Source organism: Euprymna scolopes, chromosome 7, assembly GCF_053919585.1.
Source record: "Euprymna scolopes isolate OS-2025 chromosome 7, ASM5391958v1, whole genome shotgun sequence".
In the NCBI taxonomy this organism is placed as follows: Eukaryota; Metazoa; Mollusca; class Cephalopoda; order Sepiida; family Sepiolidae; genus Euprymna; species Euprymna scolopes.
In genome coordinates, this window is record NC_136488.1 from 48,060,031 (window position 1) to 48,079,033 (window position 19,003).

A 19,003-nucleotide genomic window follows, 5' to 3' on the forward strand; every position below is an offset into this window, starting at 1 on the left:
AGGTATCGATTTTAGTCTTGAATTTTATTTAATCAGTAACATTTTTTTATTCTTTTGAATGATACCAAAGTTATGAAACGAAAATAGTACTTTCCCCACCAAAAAAAAGCAGTATTGAATAATGTTGAAACCATCAGTTTTCCATACAGTTTCTGTGAATGAGAAATTATTCTAGACTGGTAATTGTACTAAAAAATTGATATGCATTAGAATCGTTTGATATGCATTAGGATCATTAGGATCGGTTGGGTTCTGGTTGCGTCCGAATGTGAAGGATAATTTTTGGCAAAATTGTGCAATTATGGAATAAATATGGCTTAAAAATAAATTTTAGAATCTGCGGGGATAGTTTTAAATGGTAGTGCTTTTCCCTCAAAAAATGTACTTTAGTTTTAAAGCAAATAAATCTATTCAAAGTGTTCAAAGAACATGGTTATCTATTTCCACTTATAAATAAAAAACAGTAAATTAAAATCAATCAAAAGATTAAATCCATTGTAATGCATGTCAATGTCTTCATAGATAAGTCAGCCTCTTTCGTATTCTGTTAATAGTTGAAACAAAGCAATTACTGTTGCTGTTCGGAATCTGAAATCTAGATGTAAGTCTTTAAACTTACACTTTATCTAAAGCTTTCTGATTTGTAATGACTAGAGCTATAAGAGAATATTCTTTTACTTTGACTCTTGAGTATATATCAGTGTATATATCATGATTTTAGATAGTGATGTGGTTCTTGATTAACTGTGTCAGATATATACTCAAGTTAAAACGATTAAAAAAGAAAAAAATTATCTTGTCATAGCCCTAGTAATGGCCAACAGTTTGGAGCATTAAAAGAAAGTTTTTAATATAAAGGTGTCCTTATTTTTCCCTGGAATAGTTAGTAGTTATTCTATTAGTATTTTAATTTAAAAACTAAGTTATTTTTTTATCCATTTTTAGGTGAAAATAAATACCTAAAAAAAATTTTGTATCAATAAAAAAAGTAACCTGCTGCAATATCTTAAATTGTTAAGTATATTAATCTGAAGCCTGTCCACAACAATAAACTAAAATTGCCAACAACCACAACTAAAGCCCGGTCTGTATTCTGTAGAACTACTTGTTAATGTTTTTTTTTTTTTTTTTTTTTTACAAAGACTTGTTACAGAAGCCCTGACCATAGCAATAACTATAGTAAAATCTCACCTCCCTACAAAATTAACAATAACAAAATCTGATCTGTATTTTGCAGAAGTACCTGTGAATGTAGTTAAGTTTTAGTGTGTAACATATTTAAAAAAAAAAAAAACATACTGTGCTTTGATTTTCAAGTTTAAGTCGATGTTTATTTAAAAAAAAAACATTTTAAATATTGTTTGGGAGTGGAGACAAAGAAATAGTGTGGCTAAACTCTAAACACAAAAGAAAATTCATTTGAATAATTGTTGGGAGGTGCAAATATTGTGGTCAAACTCTGGTTTGTGCGCATTGGATAAAGTCGATGATTACATTTAATTTTTATGAATGTGATAGTTGAAAGTACTTCAGCAATAATCGGTGTATGATCTGTTTATGTATGAATGCCAAGAAGTAATACAGAATCTTGTTTCAATGTTCAAGCTTATTTAAATAGAAAAAAGGTTTCTGCTGTGGTTGGCCTCCATATCTATGAATGTCGGAAAGCGTACAGCCATGTGTAAACATATTGCATGTATCATTGTACTCGCATTTTTGATTAGTAAGCAAAATCTCTTATGTAAATTATAGTTCCATATTTAAAAAAAAAAATGTAAGATATACCATGTGATATTTTTGCTTGTTTAAATGTATGCAAAAGTGACACTGAATGTTTGTCAGTGTTTTGAAAATACAAACTATTAATCTGAAGAGCAACTGTTTTGGTTGTTAATGTGTATTGGCAACTAATGATTGACTATTCTGTTAAACTAAGAATGAAAGGAGAGCATTTCTTTCAAGTTTTTAGTGAAATGCAATATATAAAAAATGAATGCATTTAAGTAGGCAAATAATTTGGTATACGGTTATGTATGACTATGAAAAGACCTTGATTTCAGGGTCCGTGAAAGGACTAAACTTAAAGAGGGAAATATTTGCTACTACTCATGTTGAATTACATGTGAGAGGGAGTCAAAGGGAATAAATTATATTAAACAATGAAATGTGCATATTGTGTGAAAACATGCAGTATTAGCTGTACATGGTGAGTGTAAAAGTTTTGCATAAGAATTGCCTTGTTTTCCTATAGTGTTGGAAGATATACAGGAAAAATCGTTTTTTATTATACGGATTAATCAAGTATTTATCAAAATTGTAATAGTGTAAGATAGTTTTAAACATAATTTCTGGTGCTACCAGATCAGGCTGCCTATTGGCTTTCTGAGACGAAATGCACCTACATCGATTTCTGTTTTTGTTTTCTATTCTCTTTTGTAAAAATTATGTTCTACAAAAACAAAACAAAATCAACAGCCCCTCCCCCCCCTTCTTTTTCCTTCCCTACTTCCTGGTCCTGGATATGACCTTAAACTATATCTGATGGTGAGGCCCCAGTTTGCGGGCTTTGGGGAGCGTGGAGCCACCCTTTAATTGCCATTGCTCCCAGGTCCACTCTGACCCGGAGTGGTAGTACCTGTTAGGGTCCCGACTATGGGTTAAATAGAAAAAAAAAAAAAAAAAATGCATTCTATTAAAAAATTATTCTTCAAAATCTGATCAGATTCCACTTGACCCAGTCAGCAGGGCATCAGAATATGCAGACTACTCCCCCCCCCCCTGCAGAGAGTAGAAGTCCCTCAATGGGGCTATCTGTTGGCTGTAGGTAGCGACTCGTAACACCTTTAGGACTGGATCCTAGTGGTTGAGAGACTTGGAGGTCAGGTTTTAGTACTCCCACTTCCCAACACACTGCTTTGGCCCTTACTGGGCTAGACGGGTGGTCGGAGGGGCCCGATCTGATCAATCGGCTGGTCACGTCAAGCCCCACCATATATTGCCCACCCCATAAACATATCAACACAATATGCTTATCCCTTCCCCACAAATAACTATTTCCTAATATATGGTGGAAAGCGGTGGCTGAGGGTCAATTGACGAAGTGAAATATCTGACATGGCTGCAAACCCTTTAAATTACTACGTATCTCAGAGTAACATCAAAGGAAAACAGGTGCTCATGAATGATATCACGTAAATCGAGTATATCATCTTTGTATCCTTGTTGAGCCTGAGTGAATGGGTTTCCCCCAGGCACTTCCCATATAGGGCTCCGAGGTGGGTGGGGAGCAAAGATGATGAAAAAACAATCTTATTTTGATTATGACTTTTATTACCCCCAAAACCCCCCAAAAAAGTTTTTCAGATGTTTCCGACATTTCACGGCAGTCTTTTTCGATATTGAAAAAGCATACGACTCTGCATGGAGACATGGCATTATAAAAGATCTACAAGAGCTTGGATTAAAAGGCAGAATGCCCATTTTCATCACAAATTTTATTAATAATAGACAATTCAATGTATGATTAGGTGATACTCTATCCATGAGTAAAAAACAAGAAATGGGGGTACCACAAGAAAGCATCCCGTCTGTCACACTTTTTAGTATTAAAATAAATAACATTGTTAAAAATATAAATGTAGGAACAGAATGTGCCCTCTATGTGGATGACTTCCTGATCTGTTATAGATCAAAATATATTACAAGAATAGAACGCCATTTACAATTGTGTCTAAACAAAATAAATGGACAACAAAAAATGGTTTTAAATTTTCAAAAGAAAAAACAAAAGCCATTCATTTCTGCCAAACCCGGAAAATGCACCATGACTCAATACTGAAACTGGATAATGAAATTATACCTATAGTTGATCAGTATAAATATCAGGCCTCATCTTCAATAAAAAGCTAACATTCATTCCCCATATTAAATACCTCAAACAAAAATGCAACAAAGCCATCCAACTCTTAAAAGTAGTAGCTCATACAGACTGGGGTGCAGACAAAGACTCAATAATTAAATTATACAGATCCCTTGTCAGATCTAAGTTGGATTATGGATGCTATATCTATGGATCCGCAAGAAAGTCCTACATAGAGGAATTAGACACAATACATCACCAAAGACTAAGATTGGTTCTAGGAGCCTTCCCCATCTCCCCAGTGGAAAGTTTATATGTAGAAACGGATGAACCCTCATTATCACTTAGAAGAGAAAAACTATGACTACAATATTATACAAAATTGGCTTCATGTCCAACTAATCCTGCCTACAAATGTGTCTTCCACCCCCAATACAAAAACCTCTTTGATAGAAAAGAAAATCTATGGAACCATTTAGCCTACGTTTGGAAGAATCTATAAATAAAGCCCAGATAGATATTGCAACAATACACGAATCTGTAAAACCTAAATATCCCCCTGGCTGACAAAACAACCAAAAATAATATCAGACCTAATTAAATACCCTAAAACAAAAACCAATCCAATCATCTATCAAGAAAAATTCCAAATAATTAAAGATAAGTATTCCAAACGCTCAACAATTTATACAGACGGTTCAAAAGCTGGAGAGAATGTTGGATGTGCAGCCATACACAATAAAACAATCCTAATCAAAAGATTACCAGACAAAGCCTCGATCTACAGTGCTGAAGTATCAGCCATTGGTATGGCACTCGATCTTATAGAATCTTCTAAAGATAAACAATTCATTATCTGCTCAGATGCCAAATCAGTACTCGAAACACTGGAAAACAGGAAACCAACGAACCTAATAATCACCAAAACCCCACTTTGCACACCCATCCAGGAACCATACACAGTAAATCACAAGATGCGAAGACTTGAAAACAAACCGACTGAATCTATATAATGAAAAAACTGTAAAAGACATATTCACTCATGTAGACCCAACTACTCTTCTCAAATATCTGAAGATAACAGGGTTACTCAACAAAATTTAAAAAAAATACCTTAACTAACTATATAAACATAGACACTGAACACCAGATACATACATAAAACCTATAACTATTAATGTATAGAAGTATATAAAAGACTCTGCCATTAAATGACCACATAGGTTGCTATTCCATAAAACCAATCAATCAATCCTAAACATAATTTAAGACTAATTTACTTACAAAACTAAATTCACCACAATGCATTTTAATTTCTTCAGAAAAAGTCGGCTATTATTTAAATTTAGTTAATTAAAAATAATGAATTACTGTGACCTTTTGAAAATTATTTTGATAGGCTTTAAAATTTTTAGCAAATTTCCATGTATTAAGTAAGATTTAAAGTTTTGGAGGCTATTTACATCCAGTAAGGATTAAAAAAAAATTATCCTAACAAAAATAGTCAAAGTTTAATAACCTTGTTTGATAATTTAATGATCAAACAATAGCATCATTCTTATATTTGGTTTAATGTCCTTTTAAATACTGGCACGTGTTGGACATAATTAAATTTTAACTTTTCATTTTTTATTTTATTTTTTTTTATATATACTTTGGGAAAAAATGCATAGTTGTTTTAAAAAAAACTGAAACTCCCGAGTAATGCCAACTAAGCAAAGTGCGAATGTGTGAGGATATTTCTCAACCTATATACTCAACAAATTTTTAATCTACAGACTTGAAAGTTGGTATATAGAGAATTCAGGCATGTGGAAAAAAATTTTAACCAGTTCTCACCTAGAAAAAAGTTCTCCTAAGGCGGTCAAAATGAAAAATTGCTTCCTAGGAACATCGGACTTTTATCTGTTAACTTTCATGAATGTGCATGCTTGAATTATGTATATTACAGATTCCTTGTTATGAATAAGTAGGTTTGAAAACACTTTCTAAAGATCATGTAAAGCTGGCCTAATTGCTATCGTACTTAAATCATTGTCTTTAGGTTTTGGTTTCGATTTCGGCTAAAGTATTTTTCTTGTATAAAAATTATCTAAATGCTTTGTTTCAATCTGAAGTTTCTCTTGGTATAAAAAAAGTATTAGTCTATTAATAGATGGGGGGGGGTTATTATATTTTATTTTTTGGCCACCATATTTATTTTGTAATAAAAGAGCGTAAAAAGGCCAAATTTGGCCTTAAAGCCAATCTGCCAAAACCTAAAAAGGCCAAATTTTAAACGTAAGGCGTGCACTTAGTCTAATAAAAAATTTAAAAAATTCATTTTTATGTTTTTTGTTTTTTTTATTTCAGCCTTTGGGTCTGTTTTACATAAAAATAAAGTTTTTATAATTTTTTTTGTCTGTCAAATAATTTACACCGCTAAACTACACATTTACCTTTATTTTTTGTAAGGGCACATTTTTCACTGGCTTTTTTTGGGGGGAGGGGCTTTTCGATTTGCTTTTTATTTGTTTTATTTCTAATGTAATCCCCCCCCCCCCCCCAAAAAAAAAATTGAATTTGTCATATTTTGGGGTTTATTTTGTTTATTAAATTGTTAGGTGAAAGTAGAGAATGGTCTCATAAAAAATAATTAAATTTATCATTATTTTGTTTCCAATGTTATTCCCCTCCCCCTCAATCGCCAAACTTTAAAAAAAATGCTAGAGATGACATGTCTCGTTGTACGCTTGGTGGCCAAAAAGTGGGTGCTCATTTTGCATTAAATTTATATAGAAAAGTGATCCCCCACTCTAATATGTTATTTTTTTTCTTTTCAAAATTTCTAATTTTTTTAACTTATTTGCATTTCTGCAAACTAATATTTATAAAGGTTGTTTAAATGTATTAGGCTGAAAAAAAGTAGATCTCTATTTAGGGGTTAAATGCCGCTGGGTCACATCGTATAAAGTTACCTTTTTAATTAGAAAATTAAGTTTGTAATCGATGAAATTAACGCGAAAAAGTGTAAATTGAGGAATTTAGAGGTGGTGGTGGTGGTGGTGGTGGTCTGTTTTTTCTTTTTTTTTTTTCTTTTTTATGTATTAAACGATGCTGAATTACGTGGTAAAAATTTACCGACTTCTGTATTGCCGTAAGCAATAAAATAAAATGAATAAATGAAATCTTAGTTTTTTTTATTAAAAAAAAACAGAAAAAGTGTTTGGCTTTTATCTACATGGAATTTTTATTTTTCAGCTAGAAATTAATGAAATTACCAAATGATATTTGGTAAACGTTTCTTTTTTTTTTTTTTTTCATGGGTAGCATCTAGGGGCAAATAACTCTAAAAAAAAGTTTTAAAACAGGTCGCTGTTGGAAATATTAATTCCAAAATTAAATTAAATATATTATCAATATAAGCACGCATCATCCGTATTTGTTATTTTATGCTTGTTTTGTAACTTGTAAGCGAGGAAGTTTGAAAGTGAGGGAATAATGAGATATACAGAGAAAGAGGGTGGGGGGAAATACAGAGAGAGAGAGGGAGTAGACATGAACAGAAAGGGTCGGCGACAATTCCCCTTGGTAGTAAACACACCCGTGATAAGACACCTTCTCTCTCCTCTGCCATGCCAGTGGAGGAACAGGAAACGGATCTTTTGGGGTTTTCTTCCTCTTTGGGATCTGACCAGCGACAGAGCTAGACGCATGCTGCGTGGCTCCCACCAATGAAGGAAACTACAAGAATTTTCTGCAAATGACTTACGTGATAGCAACACGGAAGAAGAATTGCGGCCAAAATGAGAAACGAATAAAACAAGACAGTATACCAAACACGTGTACAGAATAAAGTCAGTGAACAATAAGCTACTGTTTTGCTATTTTCTCTCTCTCTCTCTCTCTCTCTCTCTCTCTCTCTTTTACCCTCATCCATCCATCCACGCTGAACATTGAACTTGATGTAATAAATATTTCCTTTGCTTTATAAAATACGGACAATGTTTTCTGCTCAACTCCATTAATTACACTAGAGAACAGAATTCCCTTCCCAAAAGGTCCTTCATTTTTATTCTGTTTATTTTATTTTCCCAAACCCCCCATTCTTAAGCTAATGTTAATCCTTAAATATAATTTATAAAATTTCATTTTGCGTTCGTTTTGTTATTTCATGAATTCTGCTGTCCTATATATATTTTGTCGGTGTCCTGAGACAAGATATTCCATCCCCTCCCATTCACCTCGTTTTGTCATTTTTTTCATCTTATATATTTTTTATTGTTGCGGCCATTAGTCTCTCGCCATTCCCAGCGTATGCCGATGCGTAACAAAATTGGGGGCTCAGAGTCCAGGAATATCTTTCTCTAAAAGACACTCTGGACAGCTGAGAACATGAAATAACGAAGACTTTAGATTTTAAAAATGTCGGGAGTACAAGTATTTATAGTCTCCTTCGTTCGAGGAGCTTTGTAAACTTAGGAAAGACAATATATTGTCTATAGCAAGACATGAGCTGGATGCAAGGCCATGCATGCGGAGAGCTCAACTAGTTAAGATAGTGACGGAGCATCTCGTGGACAACTTCATAGTCGACGAAGCAGTGTTACAAACTCTGTCAGAAGGTATGCCTGAACCCCACTAGGAAAGGAAGGAGTTTGACATTCCCAAACATGTCCGGCTCATACCAATATTCCATGAGGATAACGTACATGAGTATTTTCAGCACTTCGAAAAGATAGCCATGAGTGCGAAGTGGCCCAAGGAAGCATGGCCTATGCTCCTACAAACAGCACTTAAAGGAAGAGAACAGGAGGTATATGCCTCCCTTTCTATAACAGACTGTGCTGATTACGATCGGTTAAAACTAGCTATCCTCAAGAGTTATGAGTTAGTACCTGAGGCGTACTGACAAAAGTTTAGGGCCTGTCAGAAGGAAGAAAACCAGACATGTGTCAAATTCTTCCGCCAAAAAGAGATGCATTTCAATAGGTGGAGCTCACCTAAGGGTGCGGACTCAGATTACGGCAAACTCCGGCAGATGATTTTGATGGCGGAGTTTAAGAGGTGCATCCCTGATGATCTAAAAGTTTTTCTGGATGAGACAAATCGTCACAGCATATGAAATGGCGATCCTTGCCGATGAATATGCCTTGACACTTAAACGAGGCCAGAATAGGTCTATGAACTCGTTCGAGAACGAAGCCCGCACAAACCCCCGGAAAATGGGTGGTGCAGTCTCAAACTTGAGATCAGGTCCAGAAAATATATATCGACCTCCCAACCTAAGAAATGAAACCCCAGGTAGTCTGACCCAATCGTCCACCTACCAAAGGACAGAGGGGTGGAAACCCATAACATGCCATTACTGCAGGAAAGCAGGGCACATCGCACTGAACTGCCCAACCAGGAAGAATGCCAACCCTATGAAGGGACCCCCTAATAAACCACAAGGATTCGTCACCTCCCACAAACTACCTGCAGAACATGACGGTAGTGAAATCAGGAGTATAGATCATTTGTGTCGGAAGGCTTAATACATCCAGTAGGTGACCACACAAACCAGCGGCAGATAAAAATTCTGCGAGATACCGGGGCAACCCAATCATTAATTTTAGAGAAGGAGATGCCAGTTGGGTCAAGAACAGCCACTGGTGAATTTGTTATCATCCAGGGAATTGGTGGAAACTTTATCGACGTTCCACTCCACTGAATCTCTCTTGATTCATCTATTATAAGTGAACCAGTTGAAGTGGGATTTGTGGTTAATTTACCAACAATTTATCGGCAACGACTTAGCCGGCGGGAGGGTTGTACCACACTCAAGAGTGGTGACCAAGCCGAACCTGGTAGAAAGTACTGAAATGATAGGAGAGGAACACCCAGGCATATTCCCGTCGTGTGTAATTACTCGGGCACAGGCCATGAAGAAGGCCGCAGAGGAAAATATGGGGAGGGAAGAAAGGCTTAAAGTTATATCATAGACCTATCTGAATTGTTCTTGAACACGGAGATAGAACCAGAAATCCTATTAACAGAAGCATGCAACATACCTAACAAAGATGGACCTGTCAATAGCGTCCAACCCCAACCCCCAAACCCGATAAGTAGGGAAGAGCAGATGAGGAAATTTTCCCATTGTTTAGGGAGGCACTATCCGAGAAGGAACTAGAAAAGGTACCTTCCGGATACTTTGTTAAAAAGGGCGTATTGATGAGGAAATGGAGACCTCCGCATGCACCCACATCAGAAGCTTGGTCTGTGATACATCAATTGGTATTACCACAGACGCGCAGGCTGAAGTATTAGAGACAGCTCATGAGACCCCTCTAGGAGGACACCTGGGTATCCATAAGACACATGAGCAGATTGCTCAACACTTTTACTGGCCAGGGATATGCAACGACATAACCAAGCATTGCCGCACGTGTCATATATGCCAGGTAGTAGGCAAGCCGAATCAGACAATACCTAATGCCCCCTTACACCCCATACCCGCCTTAGAAGAACCCTTTTGTCGCATCATAACCGATTGCGTAGGCCCACTCCCCAAAACAAGACAAGGAAACCCGTATATACTGATGATCATGTGTATATCCACCAGGTTTCCGGTGGCAATCCCACTCAGAAATATATCTGCTGGGAAGATCACGACAGTCCTCCTCAGTTTCTTTTCCAGATTCGGGTTGCCAAGAACAATACAATCTTATCGGGGGATCAAATTTCATGTCTAGGACATTTCGTCAGTCCATGAATACACTGGGCATAAAAACGGTAGTGTCAAGCACTTACCATCCCCAATCTCGAGCTTTAGAGAGGTTCCACTCAACCCTCAAAACGATGATGCGAGCCTACTCTCATGATCACCAAGGGGATTGGGATGAGGGTATCCCCTTCCTGATGTTCACAGCACGAGATGTTCCGCGGGAATCCCTAAGATTCAGCCCCTTCGAAATGGTTTTCGGTCACTCTGTACTCGGTCCCTTGGCCCTGCTAAGAGAAGAATGGCTGCAGGAAAGTCCAACCCGCGAGTCCCTGTTAGACTGTCACGGTTTAGAACCAGACTTCTAGCACGTGAAAATCTTCGCACAGCCTAGAGGAAGATGAAGAGACACTATGACCAAAACACTGTCTCCAGAAGCTTCAAGGTCGGAGACAAGGTGCTCGTCCTGCTACCCATACCCGGCCACCCACTTAAAGCCAAATTCCATGGCCCTTATACGATTACCCAGAGACCTAGTGATCTCAACTACATAGTTAGTACCCCTGATCGCAGGAAAGCCACGCAACTGTGCCACGTCAACATTTTAAAGCCCTACTTAGAGAGGGGTAAATCTAATTCCGTCATAGCTGCAAATGTATCTGTTCAGACGACCGAACACGCAGATGATCATGAACTGACCATAGAGAAAGATGGTCATCTACCAAGACTATTGAACTCTGAGGTTTTGGCCAACCTTACTTCCAAGGTATCACACTTGAGCGGTAGCAAGGGAAGCGACATAGTCGCCCTTATCCGGGAATACGCAGACCTATTCCCTGATGTCCCCAAGCAAACAAATGTCATCCAACACGATGTAAACGTAGGAGTTACTACCCCCATCAAATAACACTTGTCACATGAATCCAGTTAAGGCAAAAATCATGCAACAGGAAGTCTATTACATGCTCGAGCATGGCATCATCGAACCCAGTTAGAGTAGTTGGTCATCGCCTTGTGTCCTCGTTGACAAGCCTGATCTGTCCGATTTTGCACCGACTACCGCAAAGTAAATGCAATCACGAAAGCAGACTCCGACCCCATCCCCCAAATGGATGACTGCATAGACAAGATCGGCGAGGCAACACACATCAACAAGCTAGACCTGCTGAAGGGATATTGGTGTGTTCCCCTGACAGAGCGCGCTAAGGAGGTATCAGCCTTCGTTACGCTGCACAGCCTATACCAATACCGGGTCATGCCCTTTGGGATGAAAAAGTCGCTGGCGACCTTCCAGAGAATGGTGAATTTGTATTTGCGAGATTTACCTGGTGTTGAGACTTATATTGACAACATAGTCATATACTAGAGTAGCTGGGCCAACCACCTCATATCCCTGAAGAATGTCTTTAACAGGCTTAGACAAACTAACCTTACCGTCCACTTAGCGAAGAGCGACTTCGGAAAAGCCGAGGTGACATCTCTGGCATAAAGTCGGAAATGGCAAGATATCTCCTATTGGGGCCAAGATTCATGGTATTTTGGATTTCCCTACCCCGAACAACGTGAGGAGCCTAAGGCAGTTCCTTGGCATGGCTGGCTATTACAGGAAGTTCTGCCGGAATTTCTCTGATATAGCCTCACCACTTACCCAACTATTTTCGAAGGGATCAAAGTTTTCCTGGACGACCTCCTGCGAAAAGTTGTTTGACCAAATCAAATCCATGCTGTGTTCCCACCTCATCTTGAAGGCCCCAGACTTCTTGCAACCATTCTGCCTAGCCATTGATGCCAGCGACTGTAGCATCAGTTCTGTCCTACTTCAGACTGATCACATCGGCATAGAACACCCAGTCAGCGATTTTTCAAAGAAATTCAATATATACCAGAAGGGTTACTCTATCGTTGAGAAAGAGCTGCTAGCCCTGATCTTGAGTCTGAGGCATTTTGATGTGTATATATCATCTTTGTGCCAACCGACCCTAGTGTATACTGACCATAATCCCCTCACATTCTTGCATAGGATGAAAAACAAAAATAGATATCTCCTCAGCATATTCAGCACATCTGAGGAACTGACAATGTCTGTGCAGATGCGTTGTAACGCACTTAGTATAAAAGATACTGAAAAGCAGAGTAGATAGTTACTTGATAGACCCCGACCCTTTTGAAAAAGCATTGCTCGCAATCCTTTTCATTTTTGGTAAAGAGGTGTTACATAATTATAGGGAAAGTTTAAAGTTTTTATAGAATATTTAAAAGTCGAACACGCATCATCCGTATTTATTTATGCTTATTTTGTTTTATAACTTGTCAGCGAGGAAGTTTGAAAGTGAGGGAATAACGAGATATACAGAGAGAAGAGAGAGTAGGGAAATACAGAGAGAAAGAGGGTGGGGAAATACAGAGAAGGAGAGGAAGTAGACCTGAACAGAAAGGGTCAGTCAGACCCAACTATAAATAACTATGGCGACAATTCCCCTTGGCAGTAAACACACCCGTGATAAGACACTTTCCCTCCTCTGCTATGTGTAGTGGAGGAACAGGAAACGGATCTTTTGGGGTTTTCTTTCTCTTTAGGGTCTGACCAGCGACGGAGCTAGACGCATGCTGCGTGGCTCCCACCAATGAAGGAAACTACAAGAATTTTCTGCGAATGACACTTACGCGACAGCAACACGGAAGAAGAATTGTGGCCAAAATGAGAAATGAATAAAACAAGAACGTATACCAAACGCGTGTACAGAATAAAGTTGACGAACAATAAGCTACCATTTTGCTATTTTCTTTCTCTCTTTTACCCTCATCCATCCATCCACGCTGAACATTGAACTTGATGTAATAAATATTTCCTTTGCTTTATAAAATACGGATGATGTTTTCTGGACTCCATTAATTACATAAGAGAACAGAATTCCCTTCCCAAAAGGTCCTTCATTTTTTAATTTTTTTTTTTGCTATTTTATTCTGTTTTTTTATTTTATTTTCCCAAGCCCCTCTTTCTTCAGCTAATGTTAATCCTTAAATAAAATTTATAAAATTTCATTTTGCGTTCGTCTTATTTCATGAATTCTGCTGTCCTATATATATTTTGTCGGTGTCCTGAGAAAAGAGATTCCATCCCCTCCCATTCACCTCATTTCGTCATTTTTTTCGTCTTATTTTTTATTGTTGCGCTCATTGGTCTCTCGCCGTTCCTAGCGTATTCCGATGCGTAACAATAGAAATGAAAGATTAAAGTAAGACACGTTTTGTATATATTAATCAAATTGTGAACAGACAGGAATACGAATTTATAGATATATAGATATATACGATGCAGTATCTTCACAGGTGATTACTGTCTCAAGATTACTGTTCTGCATTAAGTATCTTCGCATGTGTCCTTCGATGACTTTGAAGGCCTGCAGCTGACTTATAGGGACGATGCCAGACATGACACACCAAGGTCAATGTCTTAACGGGGTTGATTAAATCCAAATGAGGAATACTGTCTTTGTGCACAACCATGTCTTCTACAGTTCAGATGTAGAGCTGCATACCTTACTGCATATACACTCACTGGGCTATAAGGTCGCTGTGGAACATTGAATGACAATGGGCTGCTATTGTGAGACTTCAGGTGGCTCACACATCCTGCGTTGGAAAGAACATGATCACATGTTTCACAGATACCCTTTGCATGGTTGCCTGGCAAAAAGTCCAGATATATTCCTTTGTGTGTGCCTGCCGCTACTCACATACCTATTTTCCTTGATGGGTTTATATTTTTCTTTTTTATTATCTAATTTTTTTCCTTATCCTCCTCATCCTTTCCTTTCCTTATGTCTTTTCCTCCATATTTTTTTCTCTATTTCAATACAAACCTTAATCCACACACCCTTTTGTTTTCTTCCCATATATTAAAAACCATTTCCTTTATTTTTTTCTATTTTTAATGACATGTAATGTAACCTCCTGATAATTTCTTGCGACACTGAATACCTGAACGATTTTCATTAGACTTAACTTTTGTATAAGCTATATCACCTGAAGGCCTCTTGTTACTAGCTGACTGAAATACGCTCATGAATTTGTAGTGACATTAATGCTTATGTAAAAACAAATAAAGTATATCTTGCCCTACTTCGGCATTGAGCACTCCTATATTAAGCTTATTAAAACTTCATTGGTTACTTTGCCTCTGGAAAATAACCTGGAATTATATAGGGTGAAACGATAAAATTGTCGCCCTAGAAAAGACATGATTCCATTTCTGTTTGTGAAAACCGTTTTTTTTTTTGTTTTTTTTTGTTTTTATTTATTATCTATTAGTTAGCCAGTTGTGTACAAATCCCAAGAGCAATAGGAGCCTTCTATCATGTCTGAAAGTGACACAATGTTCAACAAGCGAGATCGGAGATGCATCGCTGTACAACTCGTGCTCTCTACCGATCCAAGTAAGTTATGACAACAGGACCATTGCCAGCACCCTCAAAATGCATTGCTGGATTGTGATGAAAACGGTTTCTAGCCAGATAGTCTTTAGTGTGGTTTCAGGTAAGGGCCATATCCTGCTACCTCACATCTTCGAAGTCAGCTTGAAAGTCAACACCAAAGTGTATCTGGATGTGCTGAACAGTGGTGATCCCCTGGTGCAATTGGGTGGCTGCTGGCAGATGCTGGGTATGGCAGAAGGACTCGGCACCAGCCCACAAGTCCAAAGAAACCAAGGCTTGGCTTCAGAAGGAATGCTACGACCTTGTACCCTTCTCACTGATCCCACCCCTCCTCTCCCGACCTGAACCTTTTAGATTACTTTGTTTGGTCATACGCCGAGAACAGTGCTTGTGGAAAAGGTATCCAAGTTCCAGTCCCGTATCGAGGCAGTGATTGGGGCTAAAGGCAGTTACATTGAATAGATGTCAACCCTACTACATGATCAAGTTACCGGAATTGATTTTTTTCAATGTTTTAAAATAAAGCTGTAGTGTTTTCTTTAGGGCAACACTTATCGCTCCACCCTCTGTGTGTGTGTGTGTATATATATATATATATATATATATATATATATACATACATACATACATACACACACTAAAAATTCAAGGTATATGGAGATATGCATGCATATTTCTAAAGGTCACCTATTAATAAATGACTTCAGTTTATATAAATTGTAAAATTAACTTACAATTTACAGTCAACGTTTTAAATGTTTGACTGACTTTCACTGACATTTTGACCTAAATGTTTTCATATAGTACTGCTTGTCTAATTTTGGGATATAATTAGAATAGAAAAAAACAGTAAATTTTATTTTCTAGAACATTTCTGACATCAGATTTTTATTTTTGATGAAAAAATAAATTCTCATAAAAAATAAAATTCAATTTGAAATCCTAAAGTAAAAATTTTTTTTTTTTTTTTTTTTTAAGGAAAATAAAATTTTATTTGTATTTTATCTTTTACCTGGCATCATTCCCATATAGGAATATAACATTTTGCTAATTGTCATAATTAGCAGTGCAAATCTTTTTTACACGCACTGACATTTTTAGTATCTTAGATTAAAAATGAGGTTATTATCTAAAATTGTTAAAAACAATTTTATGTACATAACTGATGAAACGAAAATATATTCCAAAAATCATGTAAATTAATCAGATAGTTATTTGTAAAGGAAATCAAATTTTATGAGTAACTGAAAAGTGATAGTCTCATCCTCCATTTTGAAAAAATCTAAAGCAAATATTTCAAACCTATCTTGTGATGCCAACTTTCTATTAATAACTTTAAAATTATTTTCTTTAAAAATAAAACTATTTGATCAATTTACATGATTTTTGGAATGTTTTAGTTCTGTCGTAGGTATTACATTATACAGATTTTTCTTTATTTTTGTTTTAATATGGGGGAATTCTGGACAAGAACCCAAAATAAAATTTTAGAAAAAAATCAATAAGCTACAATCAAATTTGGCAATTTTTTAATGTCCTGCTTTAATTAAACATGTTATTTTGAAACATTTTCAAGTATTCAATGCATATTCATTTGAAGTGACTTTTCTGTTTAAAATGTAAATTAATGCAATATGATAACGAAGATTCCCATATAGAAACCTGCTCTTATAATGGTTGTGACATGACTTAAAAAACAGTGGTTAATCTCCAGAAGTGACATAACAAAGCATGTATTAAATAGAAAGGATCTTTTTGGTTTTGGTCTAAAGAAACCAGGCATATTTTCAGTGGTCTCCTCTCTTCTATGGAAGATGGGTAGAGGAAGAATTTTATTGTGTAATAAAACTACACTCAAAGAATTATTGCAACCCAAAGTATGAACTGTTATTTTAATCCATATTACTATAAAAAAAACTAACATATCCATGGCATGTGCAGGATTGAGTCTACCTATGCTATATTATCTCTCTTTTTTTTTCATTTTTCTTAAACTTTTTCTTCTAGGGGATGGGACATCCAACCAGATGTCTGACATTTACTCCTATTTTAGTGAGTCCAACCAAGAGATCTTTTCAGGATTCTAGCCGTCCCTTTCAGTGCAATCGTTTGTATTTCACTTGCACTTGGTTCACCGGGTATGCTTGCTATGTACTTTTTAAAGTTCTTTTTCATAAGCCCAGTTGCTCCTATGATGACTGGTATAATTGAAACGTCTTAATGGCTGATAGTATGAGCATGGAATTTTCAAAATATTTCAAGAAAATTATTTTATTAATGTATTTCATTTGTGAATATTTCTACCTTTTCTAGGGATGGATCTGGTGTATAAGTTCTAATGATAAATATGTCTGTACCGGATCATGGGATTCTAAGATTCGTTTATGGGACTTGTGGGCTGAGAATCCACTTTTATCAACATACAGGTAAAGTAATGCTTATTTAATCCGTTCTTTGCAGTTATATTTTACAAAAAAACTTACTATTCACAATTATTTAATCCTGAACAATTTTGTATTCATTATGTATTAATGATGGGACGATTCTAAAATTTTTCCCAATTCTGATTCTTTCAAAATCACTAAATATTTACCTATAGTTGTTTTTCTTTAGATTACTATAAAACTTCTGTAATATTTTTGTGAATGTAAAAACCTACTTTCGTGGGTGATCTATATATTTTAATTTTGTCTGTAGCTTAAAACCAATACACATTTATCATTTTATCTTTAGTAGCAGTAATGGAAAATTAAATTTTAGACAAAAACAAACCAAATAATAAACAATTACGAAAATCATTTTGGCATCGGAAACTAGGCACAGTGTTCTCTAATATCTTAAAGTTCATATTTTTCGATTTCCAATTAATTGTCCCAACACATACACAGTATACAATGAGTATGGGTCCAATGCTATAGTTTTCAAGAAAGGCACCATAAGTTTTAGATTGTAAAAATCTGTTCCTATCTTCAAGTTAAAATGTTAGTTTTGAGTTGTAAGTTGTTTTAGTTTTAAAAAAAAAAAAGTTCTAAACAGCAATATCAACCCAGAGAAGCTTTGAATTGTCAAAGCTTGAAGACGAAAAGCAGTTTCCAGTAGGTAGTCAATCTAGAGAATTCTTGAATTATAAAACCTTGCAGATGAAGACTAAGAACAAAGTTCCTTCCCGTGTGAAGATGAAAAGTTATGTGCAGGAATTCTGTATATTTTATGGAGTGATTCCGGTTTCTGGTTGGTTAGTAACAATAGTTTCATCTGATTGGTCAGTTCTTATCAGCCATGTTTATAAATATAACTTTCCAATTTTTTGTAATTATTTTATAATTATAGTTATAACATATATTTTTGATATAAACAAAAATATATATAACGTAGATACAAAGGATACAATCAAATCAGAAGTACTATGCCACAGATGCCCAAGTGACTTCCACATCCATTTACAGTAAAGGCAGGTAGGCACATTCATACATGTATATGCAATTGGATACATCAACATTATATGCAGATGGAAATATATCAAGAACATATGCATATCCACATCACCTATAATCACACTATCATATATCAACAACCATGTATGTAAGCATACCACGTACCCACTTGTACACACCTGCAATTGCATATGCATGCATATTCACATATTTAAACTGTTTAATTGAAAAGATAAAATTAAATGCAGATCTTTATGAAACAAGGATACAGAAAAACATGTCTAGAGATGAATATTTCATCTAAAAATAATTTATTAGGAGAAAGGTATGTTGCAATTGGAGACAAGGCACATGAGTGGTAGAAGAGAAGTTGGAATTTGTGCAGGAATGGAAGGTAATTATATACATGAAAAATACCGGTTGGAAGGTTAGGACAGACTGGTAGTAGAGTGAAATGCAAGAAGTCAGCATATTAGAAAAATTAAAATGGTAGATGAGTGGAAGGAATGATGAACTTGGTCCTTTTATTTTATTTTTTTTTTTTTCATGGTGCAAAACTCAACTTTACATATGTTAAGGCCTAAAACTGCAC

General features: G+C 36.1%; 1 protein-coding gene across 5 annotated transcripts in view; it reads left to right on the forward strand.

Moving 5' to 3' along the window:
* LOC145279714 (F-box/WD repeat-containing protein 9-like) overlaps nucleotides 1-19,003 on the forward strand; it is an 89,529-nt gene that overhangs the window by 57,622 nt on the left and 12,904 nt on the right. For all 5 annotated transcript variants that reach the window (XM_080130999.1, XM_080131000.1, XM_080131001.1 and 2 more), the window contains exon 5: nucleotides 17,291-17,403. In XM_080130999.1, the coding sequence (XP_079987125.1) occupies nucleotides 17,291-17,403 (113 nt within the window). The remainder of the gene's footprint in view (nucleotides 1-17,290; nucleotides 17,404-19,003) is intronic.